Below are 26,876 nucleotides of genomic sequence, written 5' to 3' on the forward strand. Positions count from 1 at the left end.
GAAAGCCATAGTGTTTTTTGACTGAACACGGAATTCAACAGGAAATGTGTTTTTTGCTGCTGACCACCTTTAACCTGCACTGCCTCATGCTGTGCCATGTAGACTGTTATTTATGAAATATATTTATTAAGCTATTTATTACCTATTAATTCTAAAAAGGCACAAATGACCAAAGTATGAATGGACAATTAGCTAGAAAAACAAGCTGTGAACTTGTCCGTTACAAGCCAATAATCTCTCCCATGGACAATTTGTTGGCACAAAATGGAAGTACTTCACTATGCCTTGGGACCAATGTGAAATTGTGTGTTTTTATGTCCCATCAAATTAAGGAATTTATTTTGCAAGATTTTAAGAATATATATTTTCAAGTAGTGTCCTTTAAAAAATATATATATCTCCACCTTGACTTGGACCATTTTGTATTGGTACAAATATAGCTACACCTACTCACCCCTAGATCAGACAATAAGCTTAGAGACAAGTGACTCAATGAAGTGGATTGATTTCACCGGGTAGATTTCAGAGGGATGTACTGTACAATAGGGTTTAAACATGATATTAATAATATGTCTTACCTCCCTCCAGGTCATACAACCAAACACTTATATGAACTGACAACCATAACGTTACACACATTAAGATGAGCCCTTTTGAACACGAGCAGCATTAATCAATGTTTCAATATGGTTTATTTTCTTGTCCGTTGATGTTATGTATGTGTACTTTCGTAGCATAGTTATATGCCATAATGTTTTGCATGCTTTTGATGAGAGACAATCACCCATGTTCATGCTCTGCTCATTTTCTAATCTGTCCTATGATGTGGTGATGCATTAAAAAAATTTGTCTCCAAACATTGTGACGCTTTTCTATCAGGGTTCTGATTGCCAACACATGGTGGTAGGAGTTTAACATCCCGTTCATGTGAAAATTATTTATGCAAAATAAATAATGTACATCAATTTATTTAAAAATCCAAACCGCCATCCAATGAACATAGTTAATTCATTTAATCAACAGACATTTTGTGCTGTCCTACAAATCATTGCCAGATTAACTATAAATTCCAAAAACAATATACTGTATAACAAATTTCAATGTATTATTTTTAATATGAAATAATATGAAATAGTAAGTTTTTTAAAATTCTATATTGATCAATGTTATCTTGTCTGTGAACATCTGTAAATGGTAAAAAAAATAAAAGTTATTTAGATTAACCTGAATAACATCAGATGACTGAAAGAGACCACACATTCTCAGAAAGAAACTCAAACTGTGGCGACTAAAAAAGTGAGGTTTCATCTTAAGAAAAGATAAGACAGCATTTATCTAAAACAGTTATATTTCAGAACACACAGTACATGTACTTGCGATACTTTACAACATTATTTACATAACTTTTTATTTTCAATGTATCCACAGCATTGTTGATCATATCAAAAACAAAACCTGACTGGTAGCCAGAGACTCCTGCAAGTTTAATTTTCTGCCAATTTCTTTTAGCCAGTTTTTCAAGCCCCTTTACTTATGGTTTGCTTGGCAGAAGACAATTTTATTTTTTGTTTCTGCATAAAATAATTCATTGTTTTGGCCTAGGAAAAAAGTTATCAATTATGCCTAAACATTAGAGTTCATTGGGAGCCTTGCTTGGCTCAGATGGAATGCAGTCAAGGTTGGGTTCATCTCTGTGCAGAAATTCAAAAAGATCAATGCTGTACACATTGGTAATTTCCCAGTTCAAAACTCAATGTCAACTTAAATTCCTGGTTTGGCTAAGATGTGAATGGAATTAACCCCAACGTTGCCATGGCGCGACTGTCCAATATGACCCCTCATCGTGGACCATTCCTTCACCCCTTTCTGAAGCTCCTTCTTGGGGTTAGATCTTGGGGTTAGATCTTGGGGCTTAGATCGCGGGGTCCCTTCACTAGGCCCTGCTCCTTACGCATCACAGGCGCGTGAATGCTGCAGTCCCGTGCCTCACAGAAGCCGGGCACTCCTGCGTTGCCCGCCATGCCAGGCTGGCCCAAAGCGCCTGTGAAACCACGGGGCCCTCTGGGACCTGCCATACCTTTCTTTGGCTCTGCTGGGTGACCTGGCAGCCCTGTGGGGAAAACAATTTAACAATTGGAGGTGGCGTCTTAACAGTTCTCTTGTAAAAGAAGACTTCCTGCTAACATAAATGTTGAATAAAAACCACACAATCCCTTTTCAAGTGAATCTGGAAGTGAGTTACATATACTTTCCACAATTCTAAGACAAGCAATTTTGAGGTAGACCTGAGTTTCACACCAGTGTAAACAGTGTCCTACCTCTGAGGCCTTGATGCCCATCGTGTCCTGGCAGACCTTTACCAGGCTCACCCCCCTTTCCTTTCGGACCTTTTGTACCTGTGGAGTAAAACAGAGAGCTTGTGGGTGAACTCTGAAGCTATGCCACTACAAAGGAGCTCCACTCATTTTCACTTGAAATGAGCCTTAGTGATCAAGGTTTTGTTTACCAGTAATCAAGTTTGGTTGAACTAAGTCAATTGGAGTACATACCTCTTTCACCCTCTGCCCCCTTCTGACCATCCATTCCTGTGTCCCCTTGGATGCCCCTGGCTCCTTTGACTCCAGCTTTGCCTGCTTTACCCTGAGAGAGAGAGAGAGGTCAACAGAACTTATCATCGTTTGGACTGAAGGCCTTCCTTAGTAGATAGGGGTTGGTTTGGGGGCTGTGTGACTCACGGGTTTGCCTGATTCTCCAGTTGGTCCCCTGGTTCCGGGCGGCCCAATGAGTGTGCGGTTGTTGATGGGGCAGCCTTGGGAACACTTGGCCCGGATGGAAGCTGCATACTGGGAGATCTGGGCTGTCACCACTCCTTTACACAGCTGCAATACCTGCTCATCTGTCAGCCCAGGGCCCTGAGGACAAAAAGCAGGCAATCAATCAACCAAGCAAGTAATCAATCGATCAATCAGTCAGTAAAGGTTCTTGCTAGATATGTGTCAATGTAAAATAAGGGGGAGACTCTTCCTCCAGACAGACTGGGGTTGGCTCCTGATACGCACAGGGGCACCTGGCACTCCTTTAGGTCCAGAGCCACCTTTGACGCCCAGGTCACCGTCTGGACCTGGCTCTCCTCTGGAGCCTGGGATGCCGGGGGGTCCATTTCGTCCAACAATGCCATCAGGGCCAATGGTACCTCTCTCTCCTTGCTGCCATTCAGAGATGAGGGGAAGGAGGGAGACAGAGAGAGGGGGGACACTGTTCAGTCACTGAACACAAAATGTCACGATTTAAACTCAATAATCTCAATACTTCTACCTAGTCAAATCATTCACTTCTCAATACTTCTACCTAATCAAAACAGTTCTATTAGGATTTTATAATATAACAGGAACTCAACACTGTACAGTATGTGCTGTTGTGTCTGCTGTCATCTAGGAACAACCTATGGCGTCAGTATTGTGGTTTTTATGTGACATAGAATAAGTTAGGGTGAAAAAAACTAATACTTTCATAGAATGGCGTATACAAACCTGTCCTTTGTCACCACGTGCTCCAAAACTTCCCTATTTGGAAAAAGGAACAGAAACATTTTTGGTAAGAAGAAAAACAGTCCCACTACATCAATGGAAACAGGAAGTAGACAGATGAGAGAGTGACGTCGCCTCGGCATTGTCACATGATTACCTTGTCTCCTTTCCCTCCCTTCACTCCAGTTCTTCCAACCCCACCCTGAGGAAGGAACAATCAGCACATTAGATGAGTCAGTAAGATGCCATGGCAATGATAGGACTGCTTATTACAGCTTATCAGTCACAAAGGAAAGACCCAAACATAAACAGAAGATGACCAATACACATCCACTGTCACTTACTGGTGTGTGTGTGTGTGTGTGTGTGTGTGTGTGTGTGTGTGTGTGTGTGTGTGTGTGTGTGTGTGTGTGTGTGTGTGTGTGTTGATTAACTGTGAGAAATTGACTGGTAATTTAGCAGTCGGATGGGGAACGTAAATAAAAGGTTACCTTCTCACCATCGGGTCCTGTCTCCCCCTTGGCTCCCTAGAAACAAAGCATTAAATCAACAATTGCATAATCATCAAAAGTCAATTATGATAATTGTAGTGGTAATGACAATGTTTGAGTAATGACATATACACACAGGTTGGCCCTGCAGGCCTTTAGGTCCTGGTTTCCCTGGAACTCCTGCATCTCCTCTATATCCTTGAGGCCCCTATAATATGAAATACACATAGGTAAACTGCTGCAAATAGACACACTTTAGAATGAGAACCTTTGTTCAAAAATAGGAATTTTGTTAAATTCCAATGACAGATCATTTTTAATTTTCTAAACTTATAACAAGATACACGGTACTCTTGCCATAACATCTCTAACAGTTATGCTGGGTTTTTTAACTAAAACCAGCATGACACTGAAACCTTTTCAGGGACTTTCCCAACAGAGCTGTGTTTTCAGGGACTTTACTAACAGATATGTTACCTTCCTTGTTTTGACTGTCAACAATATCACATGGGTGTCTGTCCACCCACACGAAACCCTCACGCAACATGTAATTTACATCTGATTAACAACAACACTGAGGGGAATTTACTGAGGAATGTGGAAGTGACAGTGTATGTATTGTGATCTGTATTCTACTGTGTCCATGTGATTGAGATTAGAGCACCTCACACAGTGGTTATAAAGCCTGTCTTACCCCAGCTCCTACTCTCCCAGGAGGTCCCCTCACACCACGATCCCCTTTCGCTCCCTAGGAGGGAAGCCTGGCCATTATTCACAAAGTATTAATTTAAGTATTAAAAGTACATGTCCAGTTTTAATATATTTAGTAAATATGTTTTATTTTCTTAAAACTACATTGTTGGTTAAGGGCTTGTAAGTAAGCATTTCACGGTAAGGTCTTCACCTGTTGCATTCGGCGCATGTGACAAATAACATTTGATTTGATATGAATAAATGTACTGTACAATATAACAAATTACATCCATGTCATAACAGCAGATGTCAACTAGACATGTTTGGATTATACAGCCATTGTGATGATGTCATCTTGATACCCAGCATGCAATTCTCCTTCACTTTACCTTTTGTCCAAACTCTCCAGGAAAGCCGATCACCCCAGGAACTCCAAGTGGACCCTGCAAAATAAACAGTAAATGTGGTTTGTTAGGAGAAATCCCATCAACAGATTCCTTACCGATTTATTACTAATTTAGTGGTTATCATACTGTTACTCACATCCTCTCCAGGCTCCCCGTCACTGCCTGGCATGCCCCCTGGGCCTTGGTCGCCCTGAGAGAGAGGAAAGAGAGATACAAAGAAAACAGAAAGTGGAAGAGAAGAGAGCAAGGGAGACATGGCTACTACAGTATCAATCTAATCTACCATATGGAGGAAGTGCTAACAGCCACATGACTCACTAAATCAACAATACCAAAACCTTCAGTGAAAATAACAGTATGCAGTTTAGGGAAAACACCCATAAACACACAGAAATCTTGTGAAATCTGTGAAGAGTAAGGGCCAATGACTTTTGAAAGCAACCAGAGTACTTTCTGTGAAAACAACACTACTCCTGTCCCCCTAAACATACCTTGTGACCGGTCTCTCCTCTGCCTCCTGGCTCTCCAGGATACCCCTATAAAACACATAAATAAAAATAAAGTTAGAATTAATGGTCTCCCTCCATGTAGGGAATAGCATAGTCTTTGTAGAGAAGGACAAACAAGAGGTCCAACTGGAGAGACGGATAGACAGACGTCCATCTTACATTATAGCCCATCTCCCCATGGTCTCCTGAGAATCCAGGTGCTCCAATCTGACCCTGTGGAAGAGAATGGATGCGATGGAAGACATTTTAGACAGGGGAAATGGAAGTTGAAGTCATAAGATTTGTTTTAAATAATTAGTTATTCAACCATGGTTTAGTTAACAATGGTCACAAAGCCAGGTTGAATGGCGCTACCTTTTCCCCTTCTGCTCCTTCAGGACCCTGTTTCCCTTCTGCTCCAGTTGATCCCTGAGAAGAAAGGTTGGAAAAAAAGATGTCTCAACATGGCCAGAACAAATTACAATAATTTGTATGTTGTTTAAATGTTAAATGGAAATGATCACATCACATAGCCTGTTAGAGGCTTTCACGTCATAAAGTCTTAGTATTGCTTCTAGTGAGAGCTGTGTAAGGAGCTGAGTGAATAATTGATTTGAACATGTTGAGAAGACAGAGTGTGCTGAGTTGTGGTTGCAACACTGAGCGGTGGCAACTGTTGTGAGTGGACAATGTTGAGTTGTGGTGGCCACCATGTTTACCTTGATACCTCCAGTTCCATCAAGACCACCAGGCCCTGCCTCACCAATTGGACCCTAGAAAAAAGACAAAGAACTAAGACAGAAACATGCTGGGGATTTTGTATCAAATTTCCTTACACTCATTTGAGGAAGCACTTTATTTTACGCTACAGAAATGACCAGGTAGTGGATTTCCTTAGAAAATCCATGGTACAATGGTAATTACACAATAATAACCTTTGGATTGTTTCTTTGTTTCTTTGAGATTAATTGAAATAAAATCCCTGATATCAAACCAAATATGGTTACATACAAAACATAACAGCTGCATTGTGTCAATACTCACAGTCTCACCCGGAACCCCGACTCCTCCGCGTGGCCCCTCCATACCGATGTCACCCTGTTGAAGATAGGGAACACAGTCAGGCATAGAGAGAGCTTCAAATTGTCAATTAAGATTTTTTTGGGTGTAATTAGCTGATATCTGTGATGGCATAGTGGTATTCTATGATGTCATGCTGGTACTCTGCAATGTATCTGTGGTACAGTGGGGGTTTATAATGTCATACCTTTTTGCAGGTTTTGGGGTCTACCTGATGGATGCGGTAAAGGAGTCAATGAAACGCAGACCGTTCCATTGACCATATTGGCACACATTCATCAAATCTGACTTAACAAAGTGGATATTCGTAACAGGGTCACAATGTGGTTACTTAAGTGCGATTTGGATATATTTAGCTGTTTTCGCTGCATAATATTTACAAGTTGTCCCTTTTCAGGTTTAGAAGAAGTGACTGCTAAATGCTAACTCCCGTTCGTATAAGCTGGTTAGCATAGCTAGCATACATAAATCGGTGGTGGTAGTCAAAGTCATTTTTAACTGTACTGCAGTCGATTGGTGAAGATGACAGGAACATGTGTTGGGGTTGAAATCCATACAACCAGTATACTGATTTTTACCTAAACATAGTGTGTAATTCACATATAAACAATAGGCTAAATGTAGGCTATTTTTGCTATGGCAATGAGGAGTTTCAGGATCTTTCCTCCACGGCCCTTTCCCCCACGCGTTTCCATGGCAATTCCATTGTTTTGGCCGAGTTCGATTGGCCTCAAGGGATGTAGCTCAGTTGGTAGAGCATGGCGTTTGCAACGCCAGGGTTGTTCGTTCGATTCCCGCCGGGGGCCAGTATGAAAAAATTAAAATTAAAATTAATGTATGCACTCACTAACTGTAAGTCGCTCTGGATAAGAGCGTCTGCTAAATGACTAAAATGTCAATGTAATACTGCATCTATCGGGATTCAAACTGAATTATGTGGTGTCAGACCGGTTCTCTGTGATGTCATACTAGTGATCTGTGGTGCTTTCAAGACAACTCGGAACCTCTGAGTTCAAATGTACATACTTTTTTTGCGTAGTGCTTCCTGTTGGTCAAGTTTTTAAGAGTTTCTGAGTTCCAAGTTATCTTGACCGCGGCAATTCTGGTTCTCTGTAATGTCACACTGGTACTCAGTGATGTCATTTTGGAATTCCTTGATGTCATACTGGTTCCCTATGATGTCATACTGGTCCTATGTGATGTCATATTGGTTCTCGGTGGTACAACAGAGGCTTTATGTAATGTCATGCTGTTTCTTGTAGGTTTAAACGTTAGACAAACATTATGGTGGCTTGGCCTGTTATTAGTGAACATTCAAATTAGATTTTGTGAAGGGCCACACTGTTTTTGATATGGGGTTATAATGGCTTTTTAGGTAGAGGGTGATTTTGTTTGATGTGATACATATTCTGTAGGATGGCAGACTGGTTTTGAGGAAGGGTCTTTACCTTCAGTCCTAGCACCCCAGTCTCACCTGGATCGCCAGGAAGACCAGGCAAGCCCTGTAGGAGAGAGTAAGAATGAGAGACAAGGTGCAAAATAATGGAATAAAATATAGACCAAGGGAGAGAATGAGAAAGAGAAAGGGCCATCCTAGTTGTTGAAGCTCAGCCTCTCACCTCAACTACACAACAGTTCCACTCTCCAGTTCTGAATAATAAAGAGATCGCCATCTACTGTCCATAATCAATATAGAAAAACGTTACATTGCTTGTGCCATGTCTCAGAATTTAGACCAGAGAATAGAAACAGATCAGCGCAAAACAATGAAACAAAGAGATACATTACATCTGTGATATCCTCTGGATGCCTTTTACTTACCTGGGCTCCAGAGAAACCAGAAGCACCGTCCTCCCCATCAGGCCCGGAGTCACCCTGTAGAGATGGCAAAGGTCAATACAGCTCTTGAGTCAAGTTCAATAGTGTAATGTTGACGCCAGAATTTGTGAGTTACAAACATTACAGGGAGATACTGTATGTCTTTTGAGGTTGTGGCAAGCGTGTTTGCTGTGGGATTGGGCAACCTGGGTTCAAGCCTCGCTTAGGGAGTTGGATAGTGTCTAAGGCTGCTTTGGGAATTTTGTGTGAGCTCTTTTATTTTACATGTTTTACTTCCTCACCTCAGGCCCTGTGTCTCCGCCTCTTCCTAGAACTCCTTTGAATCCTTTGTACCCCTGAACACAGGAACCATATCAACAGCATTCCTCCAATAGGGATATGTGCAATGATTCATTAATTAAGCACAATGGAGGGTGTAATTTGGCATGCACTATGGATTTGATGAAGTGATTATACAGCGATTAACACTCACCTCCCGTCCTTGAGCCCCAGGGAAGCCATCTTTACCTTGCAGTCCTCTGGCTCCCTAGATGGACGGATGGACAGACAGAAACACACCGACACAGAGACAGACAGACACACACAGACATATATTTTGTTTAGTCCAGAAAACAGAAGGATACCACAGGATGGTGGTGGATGGGGTGAGTTACCCCCATACAATGCAAATCACTTAAAGGCCTAGTGAACGCTATATAAATGCCATTTAATCAGCATTAATCAGCAAAGTAAATGGATGTTTGCTGTTTATAAGGTTCTAAATGACATTTGCATGGCGTTGAGCGTTAGGTTAGAGCCTTCGTCCTACCTTGGGCCCTGCAAACCCAGCGAACCCTGGCTCTCCTGGCTCACAGTTACAGTCGGTTGGCCCCTCCTCCCCCAGAGAAGCCTCCCCACCACCAGGGGCCTGGAGCGACTCTTCGTAGTAGGGCTCCTGCTCGTATGGCACCTGCAGTTATAACATGATATCACATTACATGACAGAACACAATGTTACATGACATGCCATTACCAAACATTACACATAACATACTTTGCCCCCTTGACTTCCCCTCACCTGTGTAGTGGTGGTGTAGGGGTAGGAGTCCTCTGTGATCATGCTCACGCTGGTGGGGGCTGGTGCATAGGGGTCATATCCAGATGAGGGTTGCTGCTCCTCATAGCTGTGAGTGGGCTCCGGTGGGTATTCCTCTGCCAACGAGGAATGGGGAGCAGTTTAAGTGAGGCAAGTGAGAGGGAAATGTTTGCATTCTACAGGTTAGTTCATGTCAAAGGTAGCAACATACTATAGAGTTTGTACTGTAGTAGTAGATGGTATCTGACTATACACTGAGTGTACAAAACATTAAGAACACCAGCTCTTTCCATGACATAGACTGACCAGGTGAAAGCTATGATCCCTTATTGATGTCTTGTTAAATCCACTTCAATCAGTGTAGATGAAGGGGAGGAGACAGGTTAAATAATGATTTTTAAGCCTGGAGACAATTGAGACATGGATTGTGTATGTGTGCTATTCAGAGGGTGAATGGGCAAGACAAAATATTTAAGTGCCTTTGAATGGGGTATGGTAGAAGCTGCCAGGCGCACCGGTTTGTGTCAAGAACTGCAACGCTGCTGGGTTTTTCATGTTCAACAGTTTCCCGTGTGTATCAAGAATGGTCCACCACACAAAGGACATCCCGCCAACTTGACACAACTGTGGGAAGCATTGGAGTCAACATGGGCCAGCATCCTTGTGGAACGCTTTCGACACCTTGTAGAGTATGACCCAACGAATTTAGGCTGTTCTGAGGGCAAAAGGGTGTGCACACTCAATATTAGGAAGTTGTTCCTTATGTTTTGTACACTTTGTGTATATTTTGGTTCCAGGCAGGTATTCAAATACTTTATCATCTGACCATACCTCAGTCGATTTCCACCCAATGATGTATAAACCCTGGATTGCTGATGCTATCTATTGGCTATTGAGAGGCTTTGAAGCCAAAGGTCGGCCATAATGGCACTCGCCAGTAGGAGCAGTCCTCCATAGGAATGAATGGAATTCTACAGTATTTCAATTAAAAGTTTCAAGGACAAAATTATTTTTGTGTTGTAGTGGGGACAGTAACATTAGTAATGTAAAATAATTATATTTTAAAGAAAATGTTTTTATATATTTTTTCATTTTGTACTTTTGTTTAGCTCACATAATATAATTTAAAAGTATGCATTAAAGTGTCTGTAATATAATAAATGTCGCAAAAACGAATGTAGCTTCCAAAATATTGTGCCAAGATGGAGGCATGGTGGCTGATAGTGCCCCCTATCAGTCACCTTGCCATAATAAGAGGGTTTTCACATTATTCTTGGAAAATGGTTTGGTGATGCATATAAGTCATTTGGAGGAGGCATAGAGGGGTTATGAAGGCTTAGACCAAACTCTGGCTTTTGACCAGATGGGAGGAACTATGTTGTAGTTATTACCTGGGTGTGGGTATCCTGAATGCTCATAGTTGTCGACCAAGGAGCCCTCATAGGTGTGTTCATCACCTAATAGGACACAAAACAATAATTGAACAAACCTGAAACCTCCCCAGTAAAATGATAGTCTGTTTACAAAACAAAATAGTCCGTTATTAGATAGATAGACCAATGTAATGTTTGTACACAATTTTCAAAAATGTTTAATTGTGGTCACATGAGAATATAGGTCTATACATTTTAACCTCAATCTAGGTCAACTGAAATAAAATCAAGACACAGCCTACTGTATTAGCTTACCTCTAGAAATGTAGATAATTAGCAAACATCAAACAGTATTGGCGAGAAGGCTAATGGTGCGAACAAGGCATGTGCAGGCAGCTCACCTGAGTGGTAACCAGAGTACTCGTCCTGTGCGAGCGAGGGGGGGCTGCACAATAGGAGTACGAGCAGCCGCGAGAAAACGGACTTCTGTAGAAAAGGCGGGAAAACAAAGCAAGGTTAAAACGACCATGTAGGCTTTAGCCTATTTCTTCGCTGCTATCACGATAAACAAAATACAATGTTTGTAAGACCTACCTTTGTTGCAAGGTGGAAGACCTCACTGCTCAAAGTATAGCATGCATGCGCTCTAATTTCGTTACACTTTTAACTCCTTCTTAAATTAATAACTGTTTTGAGAACGAAACATTTGGTGACTAGATGTCTCGGCTACTGAAGGCTAATGGCTCACTAAGAAAATGTTTATACCCGATTATCATGGCCCTTTTCAAGTTTCAGACATACAGTCAGTGGCGACCTGTCCCACCTTTTTAGCTAAAATAAGTTGCCTGTTCTGCATGTTATTTTGACATTAATACGTGTCACATTTCAGTTTGCAAACAATGTTAAAAAAAAAAATATAAAATTCATTGAGTTAATAAAGCCGCATACAAATTTGGTCTCTTTTTTGCTTTCTTGAGTAAGGCAGCTCCAGAAGGCAGGTGTTTCAGCAGCGGAAAATACAGAGCGTAGGGGTTGGTAATGTTTTCTAGCTGCGCCGGGATTGGGTAATGTTCTCTAGTTGCGCCGTGATTGGCTCATTGTTCTGTCACTCATGGAGACACTACGTCACCGCCAAATCTAAGGGTAGAGCTAAACAATTCCAGCCCCTTGGGTGCTGCCATAGACTTACATTAGAAGTGCCCATCCAAGAAGGCTCAAGGTCAGTGGCCACAGATTAAATGATGTCAAATCATGTTATATATACAGTAGCTTTGATTGGACTGATCATGTCAACATCATACTTTCAAAATCTTAGCTAGCAAACTAGCAGTCATCATCATGAATCAAGACGACAATCTACTGGCAAATGCATTTTAATCCTTGTCATATGAAGAGAAATATTGAAGATAAATTATAGATAAAACGTATGTATCAGTGCTCATCGGCCATTGGCCATCAACATTACACAACAAGTTGGAAATCGCAAATTCAACAATGAGTGGTTTGGAAGGAATCAGTGGCTAACTGCAAGCATTGCAAAGCAATCACTAGCCTGCTATTCAGTGGAGTGGGTGTGTGGTCCCAAGTCTGGGTTTAAGGGTCTCTTTTCCAAGCTTAAAAGGATAAACATTCAACATTGGCCATGCTGTCAATCCAGCACAACTGGAAACTCAGAACTGGGAAATCTGACTTCAGTGAGTTCAAGACAATTGGGAACTCTGAAAACAACGAGCTCCGACTGGGAAAATACATTTTGAACGGTCAGCCAACTCGGAATTGCAAGTCGGGAAATTGGGCCTCTTTCCAGAGCTCCGACCTGAAGATCATTGACGTCATCATGATTCAACCTTGTTTTTTTTTCAGAGTTCCCAGTTGTCTTGAAAGCACCATAAATCCAGAGAATGCCAGACTTTGATGACAAAGTTTGATGACAAAATTAGCCCACAAAGGACCGCTGCGCCACCGTCCTGTTCAAGTGAGCACAGCACAACAAGGTGAGTCGAAAAATTTCTTGTATGCTGCTGCATAAATTACGTAATATGCCAGGGAGATATGTATACTGTAGCAAAGAAAGTAATAATACTAAGTGTATGTTGTGTGGTAAGAAATGTAATCATCAAATATTGTAAGAGCTTTCAATGTCTGCTTATATGTCCCCTTTATTTATCCTACGGTTCTGACTTGGTGTACAGGGAGAATACTGTAAGAATAGCCCATGTTCTGAATTCTGTCGCTGTACATTTCAAAAGTGCTGAACAAATAGTTATATTGACTATGTCCGTCCTAGCTCGCTCATTGTCTTAATCGAAATTACGGATTGCCTCTTATCCGCTCGTCATCCCCTTACACCATTATTTGTACATCTCAATTGTCAGTAGAAACCACATTTGTTTAAGCAAGTCAGCCACATCAGCTATGTTTACTTTTTATGCAGTAAATGAGGCTGAATTAACTGATTCACTGTCAGACAAGGCTCCGCTGATAACCAGGTGTAGCAGTGGTAAGGTGATGGGACTGCTGTTTGGACAGCTTTATGTAGGCCCTAACAGTTTGTGGGCACCGTTTGTCACCGTTATAGCGCAATTCATGTATTGTTTAGTGTTGTGTTGTGTAGTGGCTTTGCTGGCATGCATAAAACACCAAGAGTTACATGCTGAAATCGCCACTGCATACAGTGCATTCGGAAAGTATTCAGATCCCTTGATTTTTTCCAAATGTTGTTACATTACAGCCTTATTCTAAAATGGATTAAATCGTTTTTTCCCTCATCAATCAAGCTACACACAATACCTCATAATGACAAAGCAAAAACTGAAATATTACATTTACATAAGTATTCAGACCCTTTACTCAATACTTTGTTGAAGCACCTTTGGCAGCTATTTCAGCCTTGAGTCTTCTTGGGTATGACCCTACAAGCTTGGCACACCTATATTTGGGTAGTTCATCCCATTCTTCTCTGTAGATCTGTTCAAGCTCTGTAAGGTTGGATGGGGAGCGTCGCTGCACAGCTATTGTCAGGTTTCTCCAGAGATATTCAATCCGGTTTAAGTCCGGGCTCTGGCTGGGCCACTCAAGGACATTCAGAGACTTGTCCCGAAGCCACTCCTGCGTTGTCTTGGCTGTGTGCTTAGGGTCGTTGTCTTGTTGGAAGGTGAACCTTTACCCCAGTCTGAGGTCCTCAGCGCTCTGGAGCAGGTTTTCATCAAGGATTTCTCTGTACTTTGCTCCGTTCATCTTTCCCTCAACCCTGACTAGTCTCCCAGTCCCTGCTGCTGAAAAACATCCCCACAGCATGATGCTACCACCACCATGCTTCACCATAGGGATGGTGCCAGCTTTCCTTCAGACAGGATGCTTGGCATTCAGGCCAAAGAGTTCAATCTTGGTTTCATCAGACGAGATAATCTTGTTTCTCATGGTCTGAGAGTCTTTAGGTGCCTTTTGGCAAACTCCAAGCGGGCTGTCATGTGCCTTTTACTGAGGAGTGGCTTCCGTCTGGCCCCTCTACCATAAAGGCCTGATTGGTGGAGTGCTGTAGAGATGGTTGTTCTTCTGGAAGCTTCTCCCATCTCCACAGAGGAACTCTGGAGGTCTGTCAGAGTGACCATCGGGTTCTTGGTCACCTCCCTGACCAAGGCCCTTCTCCCCCGATTGCTCAGTTTGTCCGGTGGTTCCAAACTTCTTCCATTTAAGAATGATGGAGGCCACTGTGTTCTTGGGGACCTTCAATGCTGCAGACATTTTTTGGTCCCCAGATCTGTGCCTCAACACAATCCTGTCTCGGAGCTCTAGGACAATTCCTTCGACATCATGGCTTGGTTTTTCCTCTGACATGCACTGTCAACTGTGGGACCTTATATAGACAGGTGTGTGCGTTTCCAAATCATGTCCAATCAATTGAATTTACCACAGGTAGACTCCAAACAAGTCGTAGAAACATCTCAAGAATTATCAATGGCAACAGGATGCACCTGAGCTCAATGACTAAATGTAGGCCTGCCTATTAGGCCTATGACTAATCTACTCAATCAGAAAAATGCTAACTTTATTTTCATATAACTGTATTTACGGTATGACAAGCAGCAAGCTTGAGTATCCTACTCCAAAAGGAATTCACAGAAAGCAACAATTTGTGGTGTTGTTGCTTGGGGTTGTTGAAATAAAAATTGGGCTGCATGGTAGCCTATCAGACCATCACTAGAAAAGGCTATATGCTATAGGGGAGATGACCAAAGATGATTTGTGGTTGGGTAGTTGGCCAGAATCTTTGGTGAATCTTTGTTATAAAGACACACTGGAACATGTCACGTAGCCTACATTTCTTCAGCCTACATCTCCAATGGGGAAAGTTGTGCTCTGATCAGTCAGGTGGAAAGTCATCACCGACTGCCATCCAAGATTCTACTTGTCAAAATTGGAAAGAGTAGGCCTACCTACAGTCCACAGGAGGCTGCTGAGGGGAGGACGGCTCATAATAATGTCTGGAACGGAGCGAATTAAATGGCATCAAACACCTGGAAACCATGTTTGATGTATTTGATACCATTTCACTAATTCGGTGCCAGCCATTACCACGAGTGCGTCCTCCCCAATTAAGGTGCCACAAACCTCCTGTGCTACAATAATGTTCAACCACTTGACCACACACCATGGGGACTAAATGGGTGATAGTTGGCCACAGATGTTTTTTGACAAATTATCTCCTCTATGTGTGCCTGACTTTACAGGAGACAACCATGTGGCCAAATGGTTTTGAGCCATATGGTTAAATCATGTCCAAAAATAGAGTAGCATCTATTTATTTTCCAGAGTGAAAATGGGTCAATAAACTGAAGTCACATCCTTGTATTAACTGCAGCCTATTGGATGCCACAGTGAAGTCACATGACATGAGACATGTGGGAAGAGATTCTGCAGGGATCAGCCATCCAGGTGATAGGGCTGTATAATGCTCTGTAGATTTAGGCAAGAGCTAATCTGCGTCTTGAACAAGATAGAGAAATACAGGCTCAAAAATCTCTTTGTTAGGGTAAAACCACAGAGTGAGCCACAGCAGTTCTCAGGCCCTTCTCACATTCCAGGCCAATTTCTCTGTTCTCTAAAGGCTGTCTCTTCATCCCACTCCTCATATGGTAAAAGTCCTTTTTTCTGTTTGGTGTGATGTCAAGCAGCTGTCTGTCCACCATGTGTCCACCACTTTTCATCCATGCCATTTCCAGTTTTTTATTCAAAACTCCAAAAAGGACATCATCAATAAAACACTTGTGCAGTAGTCTATAATGGACTTAAATAAATTATTAAAAGACAATGGGCAATAAATAAACATCAGTGTTCACATGACAAATGGTGCTCAATGATAAGGCAGACAATTTGGACTATCTGTTGAAAATAAACCAATTGATCTGTAGTGTTCCATACGTTACCTGGTCAAGTACCCAGAATGCTTTGCAACATAGAGTTGACACCATATGTCTGCCTGGTGGTGTAAATCGGTGATCATCACCAACCTCCAGGCCCCCTGGGACACTGAGGTGCAGTGTGGGATACAGACTGCTCACCTCTACTAACCCCAATCCTTCCATTGAAACGGTCAGTAGTGATGAAATAGCTTTATTGTCTCTTCATTACTTAGACTTATTCTCCAATATAATCACTATTCATTGAATAGTAATACACTATCCGCAAAGGAATGCTGCTGCAAAAAAAGAAAGAAATGCAACTGCTTCAATCTGTACCAGTGTAAACGGAGATCCTGGACTTCTTGATTGACGCACATTTTATATTGTTCATTTATATTTAGCTACTGTTAACAAAAACATTTTTTTACCCAAACTGTCAAATAACAAAATCACCTCTCAAAGTTATGAAGTACAATGTTTCAAGCCTTGTCATTTGACTTGCTGTTGTGTACAGTGGAGTACTCTGTAGGGTCAATAAAGTCAAATCGGCACCTTCCTGAGAAACATACCAAATAAAGTAATTACCTCCTAACTACCCTTAATTCAGAGGGAACTCAAACACTGTTGGGGGATGCATGTGAACTGCTAGGCTAATCATCCTGCAAATAGGTCACATAGTATTTCATTTAAACACTAATGTATATTTAGGTTTCTTTGTGCTCACTACACACCAGCTAAATCAGTCCATGTCAAATACACTCTCACACAGTACCAAAAATAAACCCTCATTACCACATCATTACACAACCAATAGTTAGATTAGGTTCCTCAATCAAGCATCACTGAGTACACCACCTGGGGAACCTAGGCCCAAGAACCATGGACCAAACACAGCGTTCACATCCAGAACCTGGAGTAGCAACACGATGCCTGCTCTCCTCGCTTACCTTCACCCTGGGGGCTCCCATGGTGCTGGTTATGTCTGTTTGGTTCTGTACAATCCACTCAGACCAGACCCTCACCCTACGTATCGGGGATCGGATAGTCCACTGTCTTTTTTTAAATAAAGATGGAAAAGTCCTGTTTATTTCCTCCCTGAACTGTGCTCCTTACAGCATTCTCACTCCGCACTCAAGGCGCTGGACCCTTGCCTCTCTTTCTCTCCCTCCCGCTCTCTCTTTCAGGGATCCCTAAGGTTCTCAGGCAGCCACGGGCTCCGCTCCCTCTTCTCCTCGACAGGGTGAGAAATACCTGAGTCTAACCCTAACCCCAAATACACACAGGGGCAGAGACCCAGACAGGAGAGAGAAGAGAGGGACGAGAGAGTAAGGAGAATGTGATACAGAATTTGATAGAGAGGGTTTAAAACAGAGATGAGGAGACTAGTGCAGGGTCCATTTTGTTGTGAGCATTTCAGTAGACTGACACATAGTTGTGCAGGTTGTGAATACCCCAATAACTAAAAACATTTACACGTTTACATTTAGAGTTATGTTCAAGTAGTACAGCTAAAGTTAAGGTCAATTCTATACTCATTCAGTCAATTTAAAAAGTCTGTTGACATTCTGATAATGAATTGAATACCCATTTAAAGTAACGGTTTAACGGGTGATCAACCTCAGTACAAATTGAATAGAGTTGTGGCAGATATTGCAAAGTATTTTTATCCCATCATTAAAAGACTGCAGACGCACATTGACTCCAGGTCTGACCTTCTGTGTCCTTTTCACCTGCTGGTAAAAGTGTGTGAGCTATGACACTCCTGTCCAACATTCCATACAGTACACACTGAGAAATGGACAAACTGCCCTGAGGGGTCTCAACCAATACGGTTGGCCTGGGAGGGGCCATTTACAACTAAATTATTACATTAATATGAATACATATCTGATAGAAATGTGTTGATTTTTCTGACCATTTCTAGTCGCAGTATGGAGACACTGACTATTGTTTATGCAGAGTACTTGTTAAAAAATAATCCATGAATTCAAAAGTAATAGTGGCTTTACAACAGAAGTAATTTTTGGGAGAATGGAAGTTTCAACAGTCTTACTTTCAGTAAAGTTTTCTCCTAATATTTCTAAATACGGGTCATCATACACACGAAAGCTCATACACACAGATTATGACCATGATCATTAAAGTACACATATGAAGCTTTTATTTTCTATTCAAAGTTCAAACACAATGTTGTTTTAACTTTAAACATCAAACTCTTTTTTTGGAAGTGAATCAAATACAGGTGTAATTGTGAATGTACAACAGAATTCTGAGAATCGTGTTCTAACAGTTTATTTCCATTCTGTAATCTAATACAACAGGCATTTAATAACCTCTCAGTTTAAGAAAAATGTTTAGAGCTGAACTGTTGCTTTAAAATATCATCATTAGATTACATCAAAGAAAGATTTGTCTGTGAGTCAAACTACAATATCTAAACACACATACCACTTAGTATGAAGCCATGAATTGGGCACTTACAGTGTCTTGCAAAAGTATTCATCCCCCTTGGTGTTTTTCCTATTTTGTTGCATTACAACCTGTAATTTAAATGGATTTTTATTTGGATTTCATGTAATGGACATACACAAAATAGTCCAAATTGGTGAAGTGAAATTAAAAAAATAACTTGTTTCAAAAAATGCTCAAAAATAAATAACGGAAAAGTGGTGCGTGCACATGTATTCACCCCCTTTGCTATGAAGCCCCTAAATAAGATCTGGTGCAACCAATTACCTTCAGAAGTCACATAATTAGTTAAATAAAGTCCACCAGTGTGCAATCTAAGTGTCACATGATCTGTCACATGATCTCAGTATATATACACAAATTCTGAAAGGCCCCAGAGTCTGCAACACCACTAAGGGGCACCACCAAGCAAGCGGCACCATGAAGACCAAGGAGCTCTCCAAACAGGTCAGGGACAAAGTTGTGGAGAAGTACAGATCAGGATTGGGTTATAAAAAAATATCCGAAACTTTGAACATCCCACAGAGCACCATTAAATCCATTATTAAAAAATGGAAAGAATATGGCACCACAACAAACCTGCCAAGAGCGGGCCGCCCACCAAAACTCACGGACCAGGCAAGGAGGGCATTAATCAGAGAGGCAACAAAGAGACCAAAGATAACCCTGAAGGAGCTGCAAAGCTCCACAGCAGAGATTGGAGTATCTGTCCATAGGACCACTTTAAGCCGTACACTTCACAGAGCTGGGCTTTACGGAAGAGTGGCCAGAAAAAAGCCATTGCTTAAAGAAAAAAATAAGCAAACACGTTTGGTGTTCGCCAAAAGGCATGTGGGAGACTCCCCAAACATATGGAAGAAGGTACTCTGGTCAGATGAGACTAAAATACGCTATGGAAAACGCTATGTCTGGCGTAAACCCAACACCTCTCATCACCCCGAGAACAAGCATGGTGGTGGCAGCATCATGCTGTGAGGATGTTTTTCATCGGCAGGGACTGGGAAACTGGTCAGAGTTGAAGGAATGATGGATGGCGCTAAATACAGGGAAATTATTGAGGGAAAGCTGTTTCAGTCTTCCAGCAGGACAATGACCCTAAACAAACTGCTAAAGCAACACTTGAGTGGTTTAAGGGGAAACATTTAAATGTCTTGGAATGGCCTAGTCAAAGCCCAGACCTCAATCCAATTGAGAATCTGTGGTATGAATTAAATATTGCTGTACACCATTGGAACCCGTCCAACTTGAAGGAGCTGAAGCAGTTTTGCCTTGAAGAATGGGCAAAAATCCCAGTGGCTAGATGTGCCAAGCTTATAGAGACATACCCCAAGAGACTTGCAGCTGTAATTGCTGCAAAAGGTGGCTCTACAAAGTATTGACTTTGGGGGGAGTGAATAGTTATGCATGCTCAAGTTCAGTTTTTTTTTCTTATTTCTTGTTTGATTCACAAGAAAAAATATTTTGCATCTTCAAAGTGGTAGGCATGTTGTGTAAATCAAATGATACAAACCCCAAAAAAATCAATTTTAATTCCAGGTTGTAAGGCAACAAAATAGGAAAAATGCCAAGGGGGGTGAATACTTTCGCAAGCCACTGTAGTATGAAGGCACGCATTCTAAGTGGTATGCTATTATGAACATTGGAACATAGCTTTGGTTGGCTCCTTCTCTGGTTTTCTAAGCCAAGGTACTAAACTTGAAAATCACTTCTCTTCCTTTTTCTTCTTCTTCTTTTTCTTCTTTCGATCATGATGTCTCTCATCCGGGGACCGGGAATCCCTGTGAATGCCAACACACATTCAATTCACCAACAGGTAAAAACCTATCAAACATATACAGCCAAAGCATTCATCAACCACTGAATGTCTGCAACCAACCCTGATGGTGACTTCATACAATTAAACACTGTCAGATGTGAATGCAAGCCACTACTCTCTGACTCACCTCTTTCTCTTCCTCTTGCTCTCCTTCTCTCGGCTGCACTCCTGGCTCTGCTCTGGGCTGGGGTCTTTGCTGCGCTCTGTGTTACGGTGGCGTTTGTGGTGGGAGCCGTGTCCGTCCCTGGAGCTGACGTGAGATTGGCGGGACTCTGTGGAGGCAGAGCGCCTGTCCTCAGACCTTCTCCTGAGAGACAAAACGGTCCCGGGTTTTTTTAATCCACATGCTCCTCAGATTAGTATTACAGTACTAATTGGATTTTGTATGAGGCATCACGTAGGTGAGAAGACAATGGTTGGATTACCTGTGAGGGGCATATTTTGACTCTCTAACCTCCTCCTTCCTCTCCTCCTCTTTCCACTGACTGGACAGTTCAACAGAGTGGACATTAATCACCTCCCGAATCACCTGCAGGATTCAAGAAAAACATAACCAGATATAACACACACACACACACATCTCAAAGTAAAGTACAGCCATTAACATTCTATTGAAACAGTCACATCCCCACACACCTCAGTGTAGGACTTCTTGGTGTTGTGGACGTTCTTGGCTCTGTAAGACTGCCGACGTCTCTTGTAGTCCCTCATCTCAGCCATCAGCTCCAGGTGAGACTTGTGCTCGTTCTGATCGTTACCTAAAGAACAGAAACAAACACAACAGACTCAGTGGAATGGCTTTAGAGGAGCAATTCATTGGAAAATTGGCTTAAACCATCCTACTGATCTCAATAGTTAATGTTTATAGGCCTACCCTTTTTGAGCTTGGCCACCAAATCAACATAGAGGTCCTCGTTGTTGGTTGCTCCAGCTTGATCCATCTGTTGGCTGGCCTCCCTTGTCACGTGATCGAAAAGAGCCAATCGGTCTGCCATAGTAAGGTCACAGATAGCTCGCTTGTGGTTCTGAGGAACTTCTGAAGGGTCTGTGGAGTATTCACCTGCAGCACAATTAAAAGGGCTTTACACACACTCACATGCTACAATACTATCACACAGAGTACAGATAGAGTCATGACAAGTCACTAATTCAAAAGCTTTTAAGAACACATTGATCACATTGAGATGATCACTCACACCTTCAGTATGAAAGGGTTAGAAAAGAGTAAAGGACTTTCCCCAACACGTACAGGGAAAATGTGTGAGTACGCGTGCACATGTGTAATGCCGCCAACAGAGGCAGCATGTTTGAAAGGATATGGCATTAAAGGATACTGCACGTAATCAGTAAGCCTGAACGAGGGAAGAACCTCCTGTTATTACTCACCCCTGTCACTGAAAACAAAACACAGAACACATACAGATGACAAACAAAGAAACTATATAATAAAAGAAAAAACAACAGGCACCATATTTAGCCGCGTTTATAATGAATTAATGTATGTTAATTGAGACCTTTTTAGACATGGGCAAGGCACTGAAGAACTACGAACTTCGTAAAAAAAATTGTACCATTGGTTGCTCTTTGGTGAAATTACCATTAATTGCTTCTCCAGAATAAAAACATAAATATTTTGTGGGACATGTCTACCACAGAGTGAAACTAATGCTGATGGCCATGAATACAAGCATAGGGTTTTATCAGTGACCTAACAGTAATGTAGGGGTGTAATGATCTTACTTTGGCTGTACAGTCCCTCTGTCCTAATTGTCGGTGCACTTGCTCTTGCTTGAATAATCACTTGTTGTTGTGTGTGTTTGTCTACAGGTGAGGCAGAACACAAAGAAAGATGTGAGACAAGCAGTGGGCTCCCCCACCCTGGGTCAGTTCAGGGAATTGTGACTACTACATTAATTTGAGATTCACTTTGCAGTGGAATAGTGTGACACTCACCCATTGTGAAGCTGGTAATGTTGGCATTCTCATAACACACAGAGGGGTCATACATCTCAGCCTTGGGAAAGGAAAGGAGTTAACTTTTTATAAAAGCTTTTAAGAACATAATAACAGATAAGGTTGTTGTATAATTAGGGTGGATAGTTTTTCCTGATCATTTGACCTCACCAGAAATAACTTTGGTCCGCTCTAATTATAGGGTCCAGTTTTTCTAGGTCTAGCCCTATGGTCAGGAATAACTCCTTACCCTAATGACAAGCTACATCAAAATATGTTGATGGCTCAGTTGATATTTCAGTTGAGTGTGTGTGTATGTGATACAGTATAGCTCTTTAACCTGTTCCTCATGGGAGTAGCCCATCTGGCTGAGTTGGCAGGTGGCTTTGTGTCTCTCCATGCTCCTGCTTGGCACTCTGTGGTTCGGGTCATAGGGACACACCTCCATCGGCTCCTGTGGAAGAACATTTACAAGTTATAATCTCCTCTCTGTTTGTTGTAGCATGCATGTGTACGGAGACTTAATGAATCGCCCATCATTTATGGTTTTCCCATTCATTTGGAGGCCTTATATCTAGCTAACTACATGTTATGATGAGTTTCTCGGGTGTTCAAATAATCAAGGATGCAAGGATATACTGAGACACTTTGTAGAAAGTTAATGCAAATATTTAATGATCAGTACCGGGTTCGTTACAACAATGACCAGAGCTTTGCCCTTGATGTTACGAACTAACTTGAACAAAGAAGACACTCTACCTTATATACCCTTTATTACCCTCCTCCTGGCATACATCTGGCAAGTCTCCATGGGCACTACCTGTCTTTGATGTTCATCACCCTTACCCCCAAGTCACTATACTGCCCATCACTCATGCTATTCTAAACATCACTAATCTACCTTGACATAAGGAATGTAGACTTCATTGCCCCAAACCACTCATCTCTTTCTTAACTCTTCCTCTGTCCTCACAATACTATGACATGACATCATTACACTACACATACACAACAGATGGTGCACATTTTAAATATGGATTATTAACTCAGGTAACGTCATGAAAACATTGATTCTGGTGTAAACTAGCCCTATAAAGGACGCCGCGCTTTCAGGGCTAGGTGAACCACCCCTCGTATCTGAGCAGTTGAAAAAATATAGCTAACTAGCTTCCTACCTACCTGAACTGAGCCGTTGTCCAGGTCCTGTCTCCATCCCAGCGTTTCCAACAGCTCATTCAGTTGTCTCTGGCAGTTCTCGGTGAACTCGGTCAACTCTTCCAAACTTCGCAGACGAGCCTGGAGCGTTTGATTTTCTGGTGAGTCGCACATGTCGTAGTCAAGCAAAAATCAAAATTGTGTTTACATTGAAAAGGTTTTTCCTAACATTTTACTAGTTAATGTTCAACCTATATTGGATATGCGGATTTTCGAACACTGTTCAGCGCCACTGTCGCATTCTGACTACGGTAGGCTGTGTGGCGCATGTGGATGACGTAAGCCATTCTGGTAATTGAAGTTTCTATATATTTAAGGTTATTTTTTTTATTATACACATTTGCAGCTAAAAGCTGAATTGCAGCATACATAGGCCTACGTAAGTAAGTAAATCAAATAAAAAATATGAGATGTAGTATACAATATTACAGTTAAGCAGCATTAAGCAGTTTCACAAAGTAAGGTATAGGCTGTTGTAGTATCTGAGTCTGAGTAGGGAGAAGGTTCAGTTTGTGACTGGATCGAGTAGATCTGCCACTGACATGACCTTTCATCTGAGGCAGCTACTCGTTGCTGGGATTTTGCAAGCTTTTGGGCAAAGGATCAGCAGAGGTGAGTGCGGTGGGACTGCAAGCCCAGGTCATTGCATGCAGAGTCGTGGGAGGTGTAGGTTGTGCTCATGATGATTTTGGTTGCATGTCGTTGGATCTTCTGAAGTTGGTTGTGTTGGTGGGCTGTGAGACCTGGGTGCCATACTTGAGCGGAGCACTGGATGGACAAAGCAGGTGTAGACTGTCAGAAGGTCTTGGAAGTTACATATAGTATATCTTCATTAGAAGTTCAAATCAAGACAACAAGCAAAGTTTTTCTTATTTTATTGGGTAAAAAAAAAAAACTATTGTAAAATACATGTTTATATTTAAACTACATTTAAATACATTTAAAAGACATTCAAAATACAAGGCTGACATTTAAAAACACAGTTAAAGTTCAATTGCAAACAACTTTTGAAGGAATGCAGGTTTAGGTGGGGGAAAGCTGGTCATCGTGCAGCAATATGGGTTCCATCAAATAATTTGGATACACTCCTTCTGATCTAAAAAGAAATACATAAAAACATTAGGCTACTGCATAGCCCTACTTCATGTTTATGTGCGTCAACAATGTGTAAATAAACAATGACCTTGAATCATTTAACTACTTACATTACTTCAAGTGTCTCTGTGTTCTCATAGGCTACTTCCTCCACTATTTCCACCTCGACTCCTACCATCATTGTCTTCCTCACTGGGAAACAGAAGTATTTGATTAGAGGAAAATACTACATAGCAGCCATACTGGATCATCATAGAGAATAATTACCCTCTTTCACATGAACAGACACATACACACTTACCTCCGAAATTGAAGAGAGGGGAACCAGCCCAACTGTGGCAACATCTTCTTGGTCCATGCATACAAACACAACCATGGCCCTCTGTCCTGTGGCTCCCCCGATGACTGCCTAAACAATGCTGGAATGATTCTTCTCCATCAGCAGCACCCAAGGAGGGCAGGTGTGGGGGGACATCCATCCACATTTCCGGGGCCTCCTGCCTTGTGTCACTCTGGCTTTGGATGCTAACTAGGTCTGTGTGGACAGGGCCAAAGGGACTCTCTGTACCAGCCCAGCCCCAGTGGTTCTGAACACACTCTTGGGTGAGGCCATGGCCATCTGAAGACACAAGGGACAGAGGAGAGAAGGAGAGAACCTAAGAACATTTAACAAAAAGCTATTCTGTTCATACCATTTATGATGTCTAAAGGGATTCAAGTGAATGGAGAAACCAAGCAAATGGCATTATGTCTATATGTTGGATAGCACTTTAATGAGCATACAAAGACATGGGAATGGGGGAGATGAAGACTGAAAAGTGGATAAAGAGTTGTAAGGAGAGGAGATAGAAGGCTGAGAGAGGAGGGGCAGGGAAAAGATGGAGGAGCGATAATAGTGAGGTGTGGTGAGAAGGGATGACGTAAGGTAGGATGGAAGGGTGGGTGCTGTTCTGTTGCAGTCTGTCGTTGTATCACGTGTTTGGTCCTGCTGTCTCTTTGGCCTGCCAATGGGCCTGCTGAGTTTGGGCAAGGCTCTTAGTCACAAGTTATCCGCCCACACTGGCTAGAACTGAGGGAGTGGTAGGTAAGCAAAGCCAGAATAGAAGCATTGGGAATACATCATGTTAATTGATACAAACCAGCATAAACCCTGTTTACCCTAAGACAGAGGCAGACAACAAGGCATGCCACTTGAAAACAAACGTAAAACAGGAAAAACAGGGTTGCAATGAGCCTGCAATATTCTCTCACAGTTACCTAATACACTTCACTCTTACCTGTAGTATAGCAACAGATTGCTGGATGCTCCCTCGTCCAAATAGCATGTTCTTCCTCTTTTCCTTCTTCCTCCTCCTCCTCATCCTCCCATTGCCTCAGGGTTGCTGAGCCAAGTCTGCCCAGGTGCCTGTGGTGGCGTAGAGGCGCCCCGCTCGCCCCGCTCGACCACAACCAGTTAGGGTTCTGTCCATACATCTCAATCAGAGCTTCTACACCAAGGCAAAGAAGAATCACTATGCGTGTTTGATTCCCTACTTGCTGATAGCAGGTCTATAGGCTAGAGATGAGCCAGGTTTTTCCATGGACTGGAGCTGCATGGGCTCCGCAGCAGTGCCCTCTGATCCTATCAGCTGCAGAACAGCTTTTCAGTTGAGGCACGATTCAGTGTTTCCTGTCCAGAAAGGAAGTGCACCACAATGGTTCTGAGACAAGTGTAATGATGTAATGATGACTCTTGGTGGTCTTACTGTATTACAATACAACACAAATTCAATACAACATTATTAGCCTTTGGGACAGTTAATGCTGTGCAGTAGCATTAGGAACATGTGCACACTCACGCATATACACAAAATACAATACACGATGGCTGGCCTGGTGAAAATAATGTTGTTTAGCACAATAGTAAGACACAGTAACAATTGAGACAATTCACAATTTGGCATCATATTCACT

At 42.0% G+C, this 26,876-nt stretch overlaps 3 protein-coding genes across 3 annotated transcripts; all 3 read right to left on the bottom strand.

Annotated features, from left to right (window-relative positions):
• Positions 1-990: 990 nt before the first annotated feature.
• Positions 991-17,343, bottom strand: LOC311108372 (uncharacterized protein; the record flags this gene model as incomplete). The annotated part of the gene is made up of 26 exons (XM_084151008.1): positions 991-2,110; positions 2,319-2,396; positions 2,550-2,640; positions 2,736-2,912; positions 3,060-3,206; positions 3,531-3,563; positions 3,685-3,729; positions 4,019-4,054; positions 4,155-4,226; positions 4,713-4,766; positions 5,101-5,154; positions 5,255-5,392; positions 5,610-5,654; positions 5,787-5,840; positions 5,982-6,035; positions 6,326-6,379; positions 6,651-6,704; positions 8,135-8,188; positions 8,508-8,561; positions 8,807-8,860; positions 8,998-9,051; positions 9,334-9,462; positions 9,583-9,716; positions 10,992-11,057; positions 11,375-11,459; positions 17,323-17,343. The coding sequence occupies 26 exons, from the start codon at positions 17,341-17,343 to the stop codon at positions 1,899-1,901; spliced, it is 2,049 nt and encodes a 682-aa protein (XP_084007134.1). The 3' UTR covers positions 991-1,898.
• Positions 17,344-18,523: 1,180 nt separating this feature from the next.
• LOC311126564 (U11/U12 small nuclear ribonucleoprotein 48 kDa protein-like) lies at positions 18,524-24,078 on the bottom strand. Its single transcript, XM_084158535.1, has 9 exons — positions 23,793-24,078; positions 22,954-23,067; positions 22,614-22,674; positions 22,401-22,481; positions 21,535-21,720; positions 21,297-21,418; positions 21,086-21,189; positions 20,788-20,967; positions 18,524-20,622 (listed from the first exon to the last, which is right to left on the bottom strand). The coding sequence occupies exons 1-9, from the start codon at positions 23,940-23,942 to the stop codon at positions 20,547-20,549; spliced, it is 1,074 nt and encodes a 357-aa protein (XP_084014661.1). The 5' UTR covers positions 23,943-24,078; the 3' UTR covers positions 18,524-20,546.
• Positions 24,079-24,806: 728 nt separating this feature from the next.
• Positions 24,807-26,653, bottom strand: LOC311112919 (uncharacterized protein). Its single transcript, XM_084156062.1, has 4 exons — positions 26,201-26,653; positions 25,225-25,542; positions 25,034-25,115; positions 24,807-24,924 (listed from the first exon to the last, which is right to left on the bottom strand). Exons 1-4 carry the CDS (start codon positions 26,394-26,396, stop codon positions 24,852-24,854), a joined length of 669 nt encoding a protein of 222 aa, XP_084012188.1. The 5' UTR covers positions 26,397-26,653; the 3' UTR covers positions 24,807-24,851.
• Between the last annotated feature and the right edge of the window lie 223 nt (positions 26,654-26,876).

Source organism: Coregonus lavaretus (genome assembly GCF_964263955.1).
Source record: "Coregonus lavaretus genome assembly, chromosome: 3".
In the NCBI taxonomy this organism is placed as follows: Eukaryota; Metazoa; Chordata; class Actinopteri; order Salmoniformes; family Salmonidae; genus Coregonus; species Coregonus lavaretus.

Bases quoted from the DNA above. Each gene is read 5' to 3' on its own strand.
- LOC311112919 (XM_084156062.1), bottom strand. From the start codon at position 26,396: ATGTATGGACAGAACCCTAACTGGTTGTGGTCGAGCGGGGCGAGCGGG. The intron at 25,543-26,200 runs GTAAGAGTGAAG...TTGTGTCTTCAG, and splicing joins AATCTGTTGCTATACTACAG to ATGGCCATGGCCTCACCCAA. The intron at 24,925-25,033 runs GTAAGTAGTTAA...ATTTCTTTTTAG, and splicing joins ACAGAGACACTTGAAGTAAT to ATCAGAAGGAGTGTATCCAA.
- LOC311126564 (XM_084158535.1), bottom strand. From the start codon at position 23,942: ATGTGCGACTCACCAGAAAATCAAACGCTCCAGGCTCGTCTGCGAAGT. The intron at 20,968-21,085 runs GTAATCCAACCA...TTTGTCTCTCAG, and splicing joins TCAAAATATGCCCCTCACAG to GAGAAGGTCTGAGGACAGGC. The intron at 20,623-20,787 runs GTGAGTCAGAGA...TGGCATTCACAG, and splicing joins AGCAAGAGGAAGAGAAAGAG to GGATTCCCGGTCCCCGGATG.